The 16,791-nt window shown below is 36.9% G+C and overlaps 2 protein-coding genes and 1 pseudogene across 3 annotated transcripts; 2 read left to right on the top strand and 1 right to left on the bottom strand.

Moving 5' to 3' along the window:
• The first annotated feature begins 1,875 nt into the window (after positions 1 to 1,875).
• Positions 1,876 to 2,826, top strand: LOC121253361 (glycine-rich cell wall structural protein 1-like). The gene is made up of 2 exons (XM_041153385.1): positions 1,876 to 2,578; positions 2,660 to 2,826. The coding sequence occupies exons 1-2, from the start codon at positions 1,876 to 1,878 to the stop codon at positions 2,824 to 2,826; spliced, it is 870 nt and encodes a 289-aa protein (XP_041009319.1).
• A 1,650-nt stretch (positions 2,827 to 4,476) lies between these two features.
• On the bottom strand, positions 4,477 to 8,187 carry LOC121253360 (annotated as a pseudogene).
• A 1,531-nt stretch (positions 8,188 to 9,718) lies between these two features.
• On the top strand, positions 9,719 to 11,814 carry LOC121252451. Of its 2 annotated transcripts, XM_041152106.1 has the most exons (3): positions 9,719 to 10,084; positions 10,228 to 10,332; positions 10,727 to 11,814. In XM_041152106.1, the coding sequence occupies exon 3, from the start codon at positions 11,032 to 11,034 to the stop codon at positions 11,659 to 11,661; it is 630 nt and encodes a 209-aa protein (XP_041008040.1). In that variant the 5' UTR covers positions 9,719 to 10,084; positions 10,228 to 10,332; positions 10,727 to 11,031; the 3' UTR covers positions 11,662 to 11,814. The 2 variants fall into 2 exon arrangements, with proteins under 2 accessions (XP_041008040.1, XP_041008039.1); XM_041152105.1 differs by lacking the exon at positions 10,228 to 10,332.
• The last annotated feature ends 4,977 nt before the right edge of the window (positions 11,815 to 16,791 follow it).

Raw genomic sequence — 16,791 nt, 5'->3', positions numbered from 1 at the left:
CTCAACTAATTCCATTGGGTCTTAAAGTTAACAACTAGGTAAACTTCCAGTGGCTCTAAAGGGACTCGAACTGGTGATCATTGGAGAGCAAACCCAAGAGCGGACGAGCTAAGCTACCCCTCAGAATTTCTCAAATAATAATATTTTGGAAAGTGAGAATGTGGTGCCAAAGTTTATAAAACTGTCATGGCAGTTGTTTTCCTTGTTGGAACTAATTACCGCCAATAAAGAATCATTTTCAACTGTGAAGTCGTCAACACCAAGCTAGTAACTAGGACTGTTCATATGGATTACAGACCGAAAACTCGGGTATACTCGAACCGAAATTAGGATTTTAAATCCGGACTGGAATCTATATGAATCCAAATTTTTTAAAACCTAAATTCCGGGTTGAACCCGGTTTTTTTTTTTTTTATTATTTTAAATTTTTGTTACGGTCTGTACCTTGCCTTCTACTGCCTATTTTACACTTCCCGGCATGCGCACTTTTACTCCTATGTTAATTTTTTTAAAAGACACTTTACTGCCTACTGGAAGTAAAGCTTTCCCTATTTTCTCCGTAGATTTGCTTGCAAGAATTTCGGTAATTCAGATGAATAATGTCTCTAGCTCCCTGTATACATCTCACAAACATTTATCTACTTTATATATATTTGGAATAATCTCTCTAGCTCCCTGTATACACCTCACAAACATTAATATATATTAAGAACATTTATCTTTTTTTTTTTTTTTTACATTGTTTATAAATTTTTGGAGAAGTAATGGGCAGGTCAAGCGGACAATGCCCCACAAAGAAAGGAACAAAAATAAATAAATAAATATCAAAACATTTATACTGAAGAGAGAGAGAGAGTGTGTGTTCTAGGAGTTTTGCAATCCGGATTTCAGATTGAGCCTGAAAAAAATTCGATCTGGATGAACAGTCCTACTAGCTGTAACATGATAACATTAAGCCATTTTACAAAGCTGAAATTTCAGCAAATACGTTAGTACCATGATCTAAGAAACAAGAGAAACCACATGATGGTCTCTAATAACACCACCACATTCAGCAAGTCTCGGATTGCCTTTTGAGGAAACATCTACATTCAACTTCATCTTACCCAAAAGAGGGAAGATCTAACCAACCAGCAATAGTTTCCTTACTTTTATTTCAACATTAATTTGAGATTAATGAAGTTGAAATATAAATCATAAATGAAGTCACATGCAGATCAATAATACGCAGTATGGGAACAAATCAAGGATCTCTGCATCCAGTTTCCATCGCCGACATTCGGAGTTGTAGAAAGGATGCACTAATTAACTAGGATTTGAGTGTCGGTAGAGCTGATTATGATGTATAATACACATGTAGAAAGTGATGGTGTACGTAGCGATATTTTTCAATATATACTTATTGCATATGGTCCCAGAAACCCAGGAAATGAAGTCGGTTTAGACTCGTCGATAATATGTCTCGTCTTTGCTAAACAAAGCACTACTGGAGTCCAAGGCATAACAAGTTGTCAAGTACCAGGCAATGTACAGATCGACGGCATTAAAGTTCATGAAATTAGTTCATATTTCTACAATAAGTTCAGCATTTATTATGGTCTTTACCTGTACGTCGGACTCGGAGTCAAAGTACTCCATAATCCCCCACCCGCCGCGGTTTCTGAAAGGAAAAAAAATAAGTCTCCTTTGACTTCCATTTTCTCAATTAATGTTCCAGCCAATCCCCCAACTGCTTCAACCATATTGCACCCCATTAAATATTAATGATTGTTTAGTTGAGCAGCGAGCATTGTTCAGTGGTGAAGTCTATATAAGGAACGCTCTAATCCAATAGGATATATAGCAAACTAAGCGGGCTGCAATATCAAATAAGCCATGAGTAATTCTTCGAAGTGGCTTTCTCTGAGTCTTCTTGCCCTATGCATTGTACTCCATTTGAGTGCAATCACTCTTGGAGATGACAAGCTTGATAAAACTAGATACAGAGATGATTGTCGATTTGGCGGACGACGAGGATGTGGTGGCAGGTGGGGTGGTCGTGGAGGAGGACTAGGAGGTGGTAGAGGTGGTGGCATTGGGGGAGGTGCGGGAGGAGGAGGAGGTTTTGGTGGTGGTAGAGGTGGAGGACTCGGAGGTGGTGGAGGTCATGGTGGAGGTCATGGTGGAGGTTTTGGAGCTGGGGGTGGTGCTGGAGGGGGAGCTGGAGGGGGTGTAGGGGGTGGTGGGGGCTTTGGTGCTGGAGGTGGGGGCGGTGTTGGAGGTGGGTCAGGTCATGGTGGAGGTTTTGGAGCTGGAGGAGGTCTAGGTGGTGGAGCTGGAGGAGGCATTGGTGGTGGTGGAGGTGGTGGCAAAGGCGGTGGTGGAGGTGGTGGAGTTGGTGGGGGTTCAGGGCATGGTGGAGGCTTTGGAGCTGGAGGTGGTGTAGGTGGTGGCATTGGTGGGGGTGCAGGAGGAGGCGGTGGAGGTGGAGGTGGAGGCGGAGGTGGAGGAGGTGGAGGTCTAGGCGGAGGATCGGGCCACGGGGGTGGATTCGGTGCTGGTGGTGGTTTAGGAGGTGGAGCAGGAGGTGGTATTGGAGGTGGAGGAGGAGGAGGAGCAGGAGGAGGTGGTGGTGGTGGTGTAGGTGGAGGGTCAGGTCATGGTGGTGGTTTTGGTGCAGGAGGAGGTGTCGGAGGTGCGGGAGGAGGCATAGGAGGTGGTGGTGGTGGAGGCCATGGCGGAGGATTTGGGGTTGGAATAGGCATTGGCATTGGAGTGGGAGCTGGTGCAGGCCATGGATCTGGAAGTGGGTCCGGCAGTGGTGTTGGTGGTGGTGGTGGACATTAATAGTTGAAACTTTTCTTGAATCAGAAACCAGACCTCTGCAAACTCGGAAGAGTTTTTCAAGCAGCAATTCTTGCATTAGACTATTAGAGTCTCCTTATTATCTTTATCTATGAAACAGAACTTGTGTGTGGAAGAGCCTATATAGTTCTCATTGCACTACCACAGATTGTGATTCACTTGTGATCATTAGTTTAATGTTGTAACTGAGAGGTGAGTTTAAACAATCATCATCTCTCGAATAAGAAGCTTCATAATCATATCAATTGATCTGTTTTATCCAAAGTAAAAGCACTCTTTCTGTTTCTACTTCGGCTTATTTATTCTATATGATTACAAGCCTTTGAAGTCCAACACGCCAGGAAAGCACGTTTATGTTGGCATATATGTCTATGGCTTTATGCTCAAACTATCTTTTCTGATCTGCCATTGTTTCTGTCATCCTAAAAATCATCTGTACTGTCAAATCCCTTCAAATTTCTCTTAAGACTTGAAAAAACACTAAATATTTACAGTTAAGTTAGTTAGCAACTGGGTTTCCAGAAAATGACATCTTAAGGGTCTTTTTATTTGCAGTGGCATACATTTACTTTTCTCCCTTTTTTTCTTAAAAAACTATTTGGAAAGACAGTTGTGCCTTCAAATGATATTAAAATTGTAAGGCTTTAATTATTTTCAATTATATATGGAGTCAAGTCAAGAGATCAATTATCAGTTTATTTATTTATTTTTTAAGTGCTTAAAGTAATTTTCATAATTTCCACACATTATTTTTTTCATTAAAAAGGCTTTTAGACTATAATAAGTACTTTTCTAGCTTTCAAACTAAAAGCCAAACAGAAATAATGATCAGCATATAGAATTGATCAGTTCTCTTTTGATAACAATCTTAGTGGCTTATCTGAATTCTGAACTCTTATATTGTCTTACAAACTTGCGAAGCTGGTGTATACTAAGTTCAAATAACTTGTTCAACTTCGAAAAAATTGTTTATTCCACAAGAAGAACAAGAGTTTGTTTATTGTTGTTCATATAAACAATGTAAAACTCATATGTTTATCTCTCTTTTACTAAGTTTTTTTTTTTCTTTTTCTCTAGGTGTTAATTCCAACTGATTTGGCTTCTTCTCCTCCAAATACCAAAAAAGAAAAGGCAATATACAGAGTAACTCTCACCAAAAGAAGAAAGAGACTTTCTATTCAGGTAGCCCAAGTTATAAAAGAAACAGCTGCTGGCAGCAGTTGATTTCGATCAAACAGAATAAAGCAAAAGAGATAAAAGTCGCCAACAAAACAATGACAATTACTCAGAGAGAGAGAGACAGAGACAGAGGCAGCTTCTATCAACTTTCCCTCACTGACTCTACAAAGTACAAAGTCCTCCAAAAATGGTATTTCGGATAGTGCCTCAGGTTGTGGAGTTGATGAAAATGGGATAATCTGGGTGGTTCAAATCTAAATCTTAGGAAGACCATGAAAATTACACAAGATATAAAGCAGTTATAAAACCCCACCTAACAGATAAATGGCATTGTCACACATACTGTGTCAACCCTGAATCAAAGGATCCTGTGTTGTACAGATTCAAGGATTTTACATGATCCTTCAAAGAATTCACTATCCGGTCAAAAGGACGCTAGAATGATTGCAAACATCTGAAAATACTTTGGTATACTAATAAAAAAAAGTAGTTTGATATACAGATCCAGTATCCAAAATATGAGACTTGATAAAGTTCTTTCTTGCAAACATGTGAATAAAAGCAAGCTTAGGAACTTAATGGCATTGCAGATCATAAAAGACATCCACGCAAAACTTTAAGCCATGGGTGTCAGTCTTGATAATACTGAATCTCATATTCGCAAGCAAAGTAGGAATTTAGATGGGATTTCGTCATACATCAAGGGGAAGCCTCCCAGGGTCCTCTACAACATCTTTAATATGATGCAGGAAAAAGACAGCCTCCCTCCCATCAATCAGCCTGTGATCATTAGTCAATGCGATACACATCATTGGTCTTGGAACGATATTGCCCTCAACGACCATTGGGCGGGTCACTATTGAGTGCATATGCCTAATATAGCCGACTGCCAAAATATGTAATGGAGTGAATTGGAGAAGATCATGCACTTAATAAGACTACAATCGAAACAAGAAGATTGCAATCTATTTTTTCAGTGAGAGCTTGGATCTTTCGCTGTATCAGTCTGAAGTGCTTTGCAATGACCATATTACAACTATTAAAAAGAGTAGCAAACATATTTAATAATTATTTTCCAACCATTTATGATATGGAACCACAGGCACAGGTGTAACGTAAGAAATATTTTCAAGACAAAATTGAATATAGCAGTACCTGCGGTGGGTTGATGATTAGTGTACTTAAAAGATTTCCATAGATACCACCGTTAGATATTGTGAACGTACCCCCAGCCATCTCATTAATCGATATAGAACCATCATTCACCTTCTTATCTAGCAAATTGATCTCCTCCTTCTCTATCTCAGCAAAATTCATCTTATCAGCATTGCGAATAACTTGAACAACGAGGCCCTTCAAAAAGAACAGAACTTGATAATGGTTCGTTATAGGTAGACTAAAAAGGAATTCAATGTGTAACGTTCATCGGACTAAAAGCTCATGTCACATGGTTGAAGAACAGCTTAAGATATATTGAACCTTGCAGAATAGCAATAGCTGCCTACAAAAGGAATGGGTTCAGGCATACCTTAGAAGTGCCAACAGCAATGCTGATATCTATGTAATCTCGATAAATGATATCATCACCATCAACAGCATTGACAACTGGCTGATTATGAAGTGCATTAACAGCAGCCTGAACCAAATTAGAACGAGATTATGAACACATATAAACAGCACAAATCCAAAATAATCAAACATACAAGGGCACTTTACACAAATGACATATAGTTTAAGAATAATTCTACTTGAAGGCCTTTACACGACACACCATCCACATGTCATAATTTGATTTGGAAGATAATTTTTAAAATTTGAATCTTACAAATCAAATTATGCCATGTGGATAGTGTGTGGTGTAAAGGCCTTCAAATAGCACTACTTTAAACATACTATCACAAAGCCTAACATAATTCCTAATTTGACACCATGCTTTTCGAGAGAGGCATCTTCATAATCTTAATGGAGATTCATTATGTTTGTCCCGCATTATAAGGTAAATTAATCAGGAGAGAGAGATTTATTTAACAGTCATTCAACAAACACAAAGGGAAAAAAGAACACAGATAAATAGCACTTTGAAGCCATAATTATGATATTCATTAGTTTATTTCCTTTTTCCTTTTTCTTTAGGCATGGCTGCATTCTCTAAAAATTGGGAGTGTTATTCAAATTTAGTGTAAAGCCTAGAATCAGATTTTAAAGAAGTTTTAAAAGAATGGAAAAAAAAAGTTACATAAAAACTTTATTATAAAAGAAGTGATATTTGCAATCGTGGAGTGCGCAAGCGCTGTGTAATTCTTTTGAAAAAAGTGAGTAAATACAGGACCCACATGAAAAAAATTAATTTTTTAATTGTAGACTCCATTCTTTTTCAAAAAGATTGTATAGCGCTTGTATATTCCACGACTGTATCTAGCATTATTCATAAAAAAAAAAAAAAAAAAAAAAAAAAAAAAGCTTCTAAAGAAGAGATATACGATTAATCCCTAAATGTGGAAAGGAGAGACAATTCAAATTTACATATCAACCTTATTAAATGTGCTGAGTAAAGCAAATGTGTTCTGAGAATCTTTTAGGCGTGTTGCAACCCATTTCCCAAGTCTTGTCATAGGAAACTAGACAGGAGAAGATAAGATACTACTTCAGTGTTCCTTACCATTGGAGCATAAATAATAAATTTGCAAAGATGTATTTTCCTACATGAAGAAGAAAACATAAAACTTACTCGTCTTTCCCTGTCCTTAGGAGGAAGCTGGGGTTCTGAAGCTGTGGGTTTAGGAGGTGGAGAAGGTGTTTTTGCCTTGGCTTGTGATGGAGATGGGTCTTTAATATTCTCCTTGGCAGGGGCAGTTTCTTCTTTGGGGATCTGCTTCTCTACACTAACCTTCTGCTCAGGAGGTGTTGGTTCAGCAGCAGCCTTTTCTGACCGAGCTTCTGTCACGCCTTCATCTGATTTTGAGATGACAGCAATCTTTGTACCTGGTTCCACAGTATCACCTTAAATGGCCACAAACTACAATCAAATCCATTTACAAGAGGGAAAATAGAGAAGGATCAGCACAACAATATAATTTGTTCCATTTTCAAAGGTATAAAAAGGAAAACTGCAATTAGCATTCGAAGTCATATTGCCACATCACTCAATGTTACCTTTTGAAGGGTGCCAGTTTCAGGACGAACTATATCAATTGTCACCTACAAGGAGACAAACAAAATCAATCATATCGATGGTAAGTAATTGAATGAATCTTCTTGATACTTCAGAAATAGAAGCTCTATAAATTAAGTGAAGGGGGAAAAAAAGAACCTCTAAGAAGTTACCTCATCAGTCTATATTCAAGTAATAGGCTCATCAACTTCAACTCTGTCGCCAGGTTCTGGTCACAATGTATTGTAAGCATCCCAGAATGTAAGAAATTCAAGCACATATAATTGCACAACATGATCTCAGGAATTGTAACAATTTCTGTTCATAATGCAGCTGATAGAATAACATCCTCTCTAGGAACTTTGCCAAAGTGCCATCAGTTATAGATTCACCCATAAAAGGAACAACAGCTCCAACCAGGTTCCCTACAATGGATGATGGAACAAACAAAACTAAGCAATTGAAATATCCGCAAACATGTGTGAGTACACTAAACACATACAACGTATCAAAACTAAGATAAAAAGACATCTGCGCAAGCAAATAAGCTATAAAGTACCATAGTCTGAAGAGAATGATCTATTCCTTGATTGGAGCAAGGTCTCTGTTTGAAATAGTTCAGTAACTACCCTGCGTGCAGAAAGAAAAAGTTAAGGACATCAACAAGAAACTAAGACACATTGGTAATAAAACCCTCTTTTTCCTTCCAATGATTCCAATCTTGGAAGACCCGGACCCTTCTCAGTTTGAGGATGTCAGAGATAGCAAATAGGAAAGAATTCCAGTTCTAGAAGAAGAGATGGAATTTGCAAATGTCAAGAAGCATCCTAAGTTTTATCCAAGCATGGCACTTACAATCTTCATATGTTCATAACAAACGGAAAACGAATTCAAACAGAGAAATAGACACGAAAGTACAGTTGGAAACAACTATCCTAGTATAAAAGAAGAAACCACACTGACCTTGGATATGAGTGGGTATGACCTCCTATAACAAAGGAATTTGAAGACATCGGTACAGCAATGGAAAACAGACCACAGATATAAATAAATTCCTAGCAAGTAGGATGTTTGTTCACTAAAGTTTTCAAAAGATCAGCTAACAAAATGTGGTACTAGAGTTACAGACGAGCTCAAATCCTTTCCCAGTGAGGAAAGCCTGCAATGTCAACAGTCATAAGATTGGAAGCCGTCTACAATATTGTGGCAAGTCGATGAAAGATGCGGAAGAAACTTTTCTTAATTTCTAACACCATGAAAAGTAACTCCAAAGGATTTGGTCTCTATTTTTAAGGTTAATTACAGTTTGTTCCTTTTAACTTTCTTTCAATTCATAATAAACCTCCAAAACTAATAATTATATTAAAATAGACCTGCTTACTTTCAAAATTTATCAATCTCCCTTCCGTCTACCAGCACCGTCAAATATAATAGAAAGTACTTCCATGTGCTATTCACATACATAACACACACTACAAATATGTAATTTTCATCTAATTTATTATCATTGATCATATAAAATATAAATTAATATGCTATCAATTACTAATAAATCATAAATCATATAAAATAATATAAAATATAAAATAATCATATAAAATAATGATATATAAAATAATCATAAATCATATAAAATAATATATACAAATAATAATATATGCATAATTATTGATAGCATATATTATTTTATATTTTATATAATTAATGATAATAAATTAGATGAAAATTACATCTTTACAGTGAATGTTATGCACGTGAACAGCACATGGAGGCATTTTCTGTTATATTTGACAGTGCTGATAGACGAAAGGGAGAGATTGATAAGTTTTGAAAGTAAGCAGATTCACTTTAATATAATTATTAATTTTGAAAATATATTGTGAATTGAGTAAAAATTTGAGATAATAAAGTGTACTTAACCTTATTTTTTAACTCTGATGAACACACCCTGCAAAGCTACGTTGGATCAGAATTTAAACCCAGATGTACTTATTAAAAAAAAAAAAAAAATTTAAACCCAGATGTTGCTCAATCACTTTTTCTTTGGTTGTTAATGCTAGTTAAGTGTGTAAGCGGCCATCATAGCCCATTACTGGCAGCAAAAAATTACATTGAAAAAACTGAACTATTAAATTAGAATAACGTGTAGTAATAAGTCAAAACCACCCTCAACCATTCAAGAAAAGAAAGAGGAAAATGAAAAGAAATTTGAGCAAAACTCGGATCAATACCGAAACAGATTTACGTCGAACAATCCCACCAATCATTTCCCGCCACTTTTGAGCTGACCTGAATCCTGATCACTACAGTTTCAATTCCCATTCAAATTACAATGATTTTATAATTACAAAAAGAAAATAGATTAGCCCAATTGAATTTCAAAATATCCATTTTTTTCTTTTTTAAAAAAGTAAATTTCAAGTTTACTATTGCTCATGCAAATAAATTCGACGGAATAAATATACAAATTAAAAAAAAATATATATATATATATATATATAATATAAATCAATGAGAATGAGAAGGCTGAAGAGGAATTAGCACCTGGTACAAGAAAGAGAAGAGGATCAGAGAAACCAAACTTTAAACTGGGTTCGAATCAAAACGGTGCAAAAAGAAGAAGGCGAGATTCGAAGCGGCGGCGGAGGGGTTTCTCTAGGACCGACGATATACGAGTGTGCGGACGAAAATACCCCTAGTATTGGTGGAGCTTTTGCTCCCTTTCTCTGTTGTAGAAAAGTTGTTTGTTTTGTTGACGAAATATGTTCCTATCTCTAGTTCTAGTTCCAACGCAACCAGTGCATTGTACCTCACGGACCCACGGTCTTGACTCTTCACCTCGCAGAACTACTCCTCGGCCTCTTCACTTCGCACCTCAACGTCGGCTTCTTCATCGGAAAGACCCGCCAGGTATCTCTATCTGTCTCTCTGTCTCCCTAACGTGATAATTTCTGCCTCTTTGCCTCTCTTTCTCTCTTTCGATGAAACTTCTCATTTTTCGTGTTTGTTCTAATTGTTTCCCTGAACGCCCATGATTTTTTCTTTCTCACAAGAGGCCTCTCTGTTGTTCCTTTCCGGGAATCGGATTCCTTTGAGCTTTGATTTTACCGGAAATTTGTAAGCGGATCTGATAAGGCTTTCGTATTGCATGACATGGGGTTAAGTGTTTTCTGATTCCCACTACAGATTTGGAGTTCTATGGATATTTTTGGCTCAATGAGTCTTCAAGCTTCTAAGTTTTGTGGGTTTTTTTTTTCCCTATGTTTCACTTAGAATCTGTTGTGGTTTAGTTGTTTGGTTCATGGGAAGTAATAAAAAAAAGTTGTTTGGTTTACGAGAAAACGAAAGAAAAAACTGAGTTCTGATTTTGAGTAAAGAATATTAAATGGGCACTACAGACCTTTATATCATGCTGAGGTGTGGCTATTTGTTAGTCACGGGTTGTGATTATTTCACTCCTAGTATAACGGATTGAAAGCTTTTGTGCAGTCCAATGTTTGTACTGAAATTTGAATTCCTATCATAAAATTGAACCTTGGTTGCTTCTAGCAGGATGTTGATTGCAATGAGAATTCGCTTCAGACACTAATTCCAGTAGACAGATTCTTGTTGCGTTATTGCCTCCAAATATTTTGCTTGTTACTTTTCAGATGCTGAATTGTGCAATTTGATGAAGATCGATTGTAGTAAATATTGGAAGGCTAATTCTTCTTTCTGGGTAAAATCAAAGCAACCTTGAGCCCTCTGAAAACTACATATTACCTTGTTCATTTATCATGTGCCCTGTAACCAGTTATATATACAGGCAGGCTCAAGTTTTATGTTTACCTGAAGAACATTAGTAGCAAAGCAAAGTGATGGATGTGGAAGGAAAAGCTTTGAAAGCAGGTGGTTCGAGTTCAAGTCCAGGTCTGGATTCATCTGGGAAGCGCAGAAAAACTTGTTGTTTGGCGGTGATCGGCACCACTGTCGGCATCGTAATATTAATTGTCATATTGGCTTTCACGGTATTCAAGGCCAAGCGTCCCGTGACAACGTTCGACGACGTAGGCATCAAAGACCTCGACTTGTCTCTCGACATTGCCAGGCTCAACATGGACGTGAACGTCACTCTCGATGTCGATATTTCCGTCAAGAACCCCAACAAGGTCGGCTTCAAGTACTCCAACTCCACCGCCCTCGTCAACTACAGAGGCGAGCTCGTCGGTGAAGTCCCACTTCTCGCTGGTGATATATCTGCCGGCGAAACCAAGCACATGAACCTGTTGCTCACCATCATGGCCGACCGCTTGCTTTCCAACACCAAGATTTACTCCGATGTCACCTCCGGTGTCCTGCCCCTCAACACCTACATCAGACTTTCTGGGAAAGTAAAGATTTTTTTGTTTAGAATACACGCCGTATCATCCTCATCTTGTGATTTCAACATCTACATCTCCAATCGAACTATCGACAATCAAGGCTGCAAGTATAAGACAAAACTTTAAATATAATTAGTAAATACTCTTTTTGTTTCGTCCTTATAATGTAATTTGATTCAGAATCTTGTTTCGTCCTTACTTCATTTTATATTTCACTCCACTATTTTCATTTGTCCTTATTTAATGGATTACTGGTATAATAGTATTCAAAATGCCGTATCTTGCACTCTTCTTTTCTGTTTTTTCTTTTTTTTCAAAGAGTTTTAATTTCACTGTTCATAGAAATATTCAGCTGGTTTTCATTATAGTTTCTTCATTCAACTTTTTTCTTTTCCCTAATTGATTTTTCCTTATAGAAATTCATCAATGACAAGTTATGAATAAACTGAACACTTATTTCTGCATCAACACACGTTCTACTTTTCTAAATGACAATACGTTTTTAAATACTTTTCTGTAATCTGTTCTTCCTCTGATTGAATCTTTGTTTTTTGTTTTTTTTTTAGCATCTGCTACGTAATCCCTCTGTCAGCAACAATAGTTTAATTCTCCTGAAGTTTTTGCTATCTGAGTTAGTTCACTTTTCAGATTGATTAGGTCTATTTGTAGTTGATACTGTTTGTTACAATCCATTTTCGTTTAATGGATTGCGGATCAAAGATTACTCTCACCTGTTCGATAAAATTCTTCAATCAAAGATTACAATTCTTCAGTTTGTAAACCTGATAGCTCGCCTAGTCGAATTAAGTTGAGCTCGAGCTGGTCAAAACGCAAGCTCAAGTCAAATTAAATTATTTTTTGTGTTTATTCAAAAAAAAAAAAGTTATTTTTTCAAACTTTGTTAATGCTTATGAGGGGAGAAATCCCCACGGGTCGAGCCCAGGATAAGGCTCGGGCCCCCGTATAAGGCTTGGGATGGGTCGGGATGGTCAAGGAGGCCTAGGAGAAAGGACACCAGGCCAAAAGTCCTGACAAGAGAACAGAAGACTGTGCGATCTGGCACCACGTCTGACAGACGGACAAAGATGCCCTTGACCTTGACACTCCAAACTGGCCGACCGTTAGGGACATCTGTATCCTTGACATAGCTGTCCAAATGACACAGGAGGGCGAGCGAGTCTGTCCAAGGCCACACAGCTTAATTGAGCAGGAACAAGTCTGTCTTGGGCCACGCCACATTTAATGGAGTAGGAGCGAGCATGCCATGGAAGGACCACGCCACATTCAATGCGTCCCAAGGGTCACCACACAACGACGTGCCCTCCTGGATGTTAATGACAACCTTGGCCAGGCCTGACAAGTCTAACGGGAAGTAGGAGGCTGGCAAGAACACACGAACCTAGTACGGAACCGCACACCGGTCACCATCATCTTGGGACTCACCCCGACCAAGTATAAATACCCCTCTATGTGCCAAGAAGGGGATTACTTACACTCTTGAACATTTCTCGACTTATTCACTCTAGCTCTCACTTTCTCTATTCATCTTCAACCTCGATCTAACTTGAGCATTGGATGTATCATGGCCCCCGAACTCTCCTCTCTCTTGATCATGAATACTTTTGGAAATTATATTAAACATAATTATTTAGCAATCCTCTAATCATTTTTTCCTTGACATAACGTCATTTGGTTATAAAATTATTTGTTATTTTACTTACCAAATTTGTTATTTTTTTGCTTGAATTATGGATTCAAATAAGGTTTAGTCTTAGAAATAATATCAAAGTCACTCGTAACTAGAAATGTTAGACTTGAGTGTCCCGCCTATGATGCTATAGCTCAATTAGGATGTTGAAAATAGTGAGTATAAATGATGAATAATATCTTACATTACAAATATAGAGACAAGTTGTTGCTCTAAAATGATTCTAATGGACATCAATCACCCCAAGTCTTGCTCTCATTCTAATCCTAGAATTGCATATCTATAGCAACAGCCACCAAGGAGCCCCCATTTAGAGTGGAGGGAGGAGCTCTGGTCCTCCCTTCCTCCCTACTCTAACTAAATACTTTGTTTTCCAGTCAAGCAGCCACACTTTTAAGTTTTTCTTCCCTTCTTAGGCATTATTCTTATTCTAAAGATTTTATTGTTGCTTCCTAATTTCCATTGTCCCTCACACTCAAACACACCATGACTATATCTTTCTTCTCCTTTGGGCGAACCAAGCCTCGACCCCAATTGGTGGGCGTGTGAGCTTCACAACTGCATATGGATCTTACATGCACCACCTACCTGTAGACATGACCACCACTCTTCCTCATCCAAATCAATCCCACATATATGCAATCCTTTCCTCACACTCTACCCCTCAATGATAGCAATTATGTTATATTTTCTTGCTTTTTTTGTGTTTTATGTAGGTGTTTGGAAGTTCATTTGTTTCTATTTTGTGATGTCCAACTCTCTTGCCATTTTCCTAAAACCCGTGGGTGTTTCTTTTAGTGGGAAGTATTTTTGTCCAGCTACTCTATCCAAAAATGCAAAATTAGAGATTTTTAACTGATACATCGAGAGATTTAGAGCTAATGAAAATCTTTCTATTGTGGGATCTTCTCATGATAGATGTTTCAAGCATTCCAATCAATGAGTAGCTAAAATCCGTCGTCACAATATCAACCATGAGAATGATACCAATTATTTAGTACCATTTCCTAACTAAGGCTACGTTTGGATGTTAAACTAACCTCAGCTGAGTTTAGTTTTTTATAAATAGTAATGAATTAAGTAGTGAAGGAAATTATGTGGGGCTCATCTAAATTGAGTTTAAAGTGTGTTTGGATGTTAAAATGAGTTTAGTACTTTTTATGAAAAATTGAAAAAAGTTATTGGTCCCACGTATAAAGATATTTTAAGTTAAAAAAGGTTGTGGGTCTAACATGTAAGAAGGTTTTGAGTTGAGATGAGTTTAGTAATTTGAGAGTTGAGTTTTTGAATATTAGACTCAGCTTAAAATTAGACCAAACTCAGTTGAGTTTGGGAACCAAACGCAGCCTAAGTTTGTTTTATTATTATTATTATTATTATTATTATTATTATTATTGCTTTGTATAAAATGAATTGAGGCATTTGTTGATTCCCCCACTCTCTCCTTACGTATTTCTTTTTATTTAATAGTACATTTATCTTAATCATATAAAACAATATTGACTAATCCTTGGTGTAGATTCTTTCCTTGTAATGTTACATTCTTTCTTCTTTTATTTTATAAATTAGAGTTAAAATTTATTATGATGATAAATAATTTTTTTATTTAAAAGATTGTAATTTGGTTTTAAAAGATTACTTCTTCTACATAGAAATCTACAAAAAGTGATTTTGCAAGCAGTTGTGTTAGGGGTTGTTTGAAAGAGGTTTCATCTCATCTCATTCCTAAAAGTCATTCAAACACAAATACTTTTCAATTTCAAATATTCAACTTTTTCATTTAATCATTACCTAATCATTATAACTTTTCTAAACTTACAAATAAAACACAAAAAATAATTCAACTTTCTCAAATCTCAAAATAATTATAATATTAAAAAAGTTATATTCTAACAATATTTTAATTTTATAATATTTTTATTTAACTTTTTTTCTCTCTTTCTCCAAAACCCAATAAAAAATTATAACTCAAATAATTTTAGTACTATTTACGAATTTATCATCTCATCTCATTCTCTAGGCATCCCCTTAATTAGGGGTGGGCAAAGTTTCTGAGTTCTGAACTCTGTCCAAGTTACGACAAGACTCCGACTCCAATGGAGTCAGAGTTTGCAAAATTCAGAGTCGAAGTCGGAGTTACTCCGACTCCAATAATTGGAGCCCATGTGGGCTCCAAACTCAGACTTTTTAAAAAAAATACACCCGATCAAAACGATATCATTCCACTTTAAGAGAAACGACATCGTTTTGCAAGGCAGGGTGACGTTTTGTCTTGTTCAGGTAACTAAACGACGTTATTCTACTTGAAGTGAAACAATGTCATTTCGTGAAGGTAGGGGGTCCAAAACGCAAGACCTCATTCTTCCCCCTCACTTTCGCAAAACTGTACATAGTCTCTCTCACTTTCGCACAACTCAATTCACCTCCTCTACCATTTGCCGTCACCTGAGGCCACCATTTGCGACTCTGCCGTCACCAAAGTAATTGTAGAATGATTTGTAACTTTCTTCTCCAATATATATGTTGTTCCTCCGAGTAATTGTAAAATGTGAAATGTAATTTGTAACTTCCTTTGTGAAATGTGTATGATTTGTTGTTCATTTCAACTTATTTGTTATTTTCATTTCAATGATTTCAATTTTTAGACTGTTAAATTTAAAAAATTGAGGGATTTTAGGTTTTGTAAAATTCAGATTTTTTATTCCAAGTGACATTCGCTCGAGTGTGGCTCGAGTGAATATCACATAGATTGTTCGCTCAAGCGTTCGCTCGACTGTGGCTAGAGTGAACATCACACATATTGTTCGCTCAAGCCTTCGCTCAATTGTGTCTTGACACATTTTTTTTGTATTTTATTTATTTTTAAAACCACAAACACGACTAGACACATATATTTTTTCCTTTTCAATGTGTTTATAATTTGCAGATAATTATTATAACATTTAAAATGACGGTTATTTATTAATTGTTTTAGATTATTTGTTCAAATTATGGATGCTACACCATCTTATTCTCACCGCGATTCTCTACAAGAGGATGATGCACAACCGTTTGCGTCAGTAATTGGTACTTCAGGCCATAGACCTCTATCTAAAGTAGGTACCTATTGTGCAAGTATTTGAGTCTCAATAGATCTAAAAGACGTTGATATGCTTAATGAGGAGAAGGAGTTTATAAATTTTGAGGTCGATCCACCAGAATGACCTAATAAAAAAAGGTCATGGATATGGGAACATTTTACCAACGTTTTCGGTGATCGTGAGTACATGCAGGCTCGATGTCAATACTATGGGCAATTATGCGGTTATCATTCGAACAAGCAATGAACGTCAGCATTAATAGCACATCTTACGAGCTACCAACGATATAAGATACACAAAGGGCTGGTAGCAACTGATCAGATGAAGCTATGTTACGAGACTTCTACGGCTACTGATGGCATGCAGATTAAGAAGTTATTGATCCCTAAATACAGTGAGAATATGTTGAGGGATTTTTTACGGAGATGATCATCACTGATGAGATGCCTTTTATCACGATTGACAAGG

This window comes from Juglans microcarpa x Juglans regia, chromosome 2S (genome assembly GCF_004785595.1).
Source record: "Juglans microcarpa x Juglans regia isolate MS1-56 chromosome 2S, Jm3101_v1.0, whole genome shotgun sequence".
NCBI classification, from domain to species: Eukaryota; Viridiplantae; Streptophyta; class Magnoliopsida; order Fagales; family Juglandaceae; genus Juglans; species Juglans microcarpa x Juglans regia.
Note: the sequence above shows the minus strand (reverse complement) of the source record. Positions and strands in the feature narration are given on the sequence as shown.

Excerpts from the sequence above, each read along its gene's own strand:
- LOC121253361 (XM_041153385.1), top strand. The coding sequence starts at position 1,876 with ATGAGTAATTCTTCGAAGTGGCTTTCTCTGAGTCTTCTTGCCCTATGC. Across the intron at positions 2,579-2,659 it reads AGCAGGAGGTGGTATTGGAG|GAGGAGGTGTCGGAGGTGCG; the intron begins GTGGAGGAGGAG and ends GTTTTGGTGCAG.
- LOC121252451 (XM_041152105.1), top strand. The coding sequence starts at position 11,032 with ATGGATGTGGAAGGAAAAGCTTTGAAAGCAGGTGGTTCGAGTTCAAGT.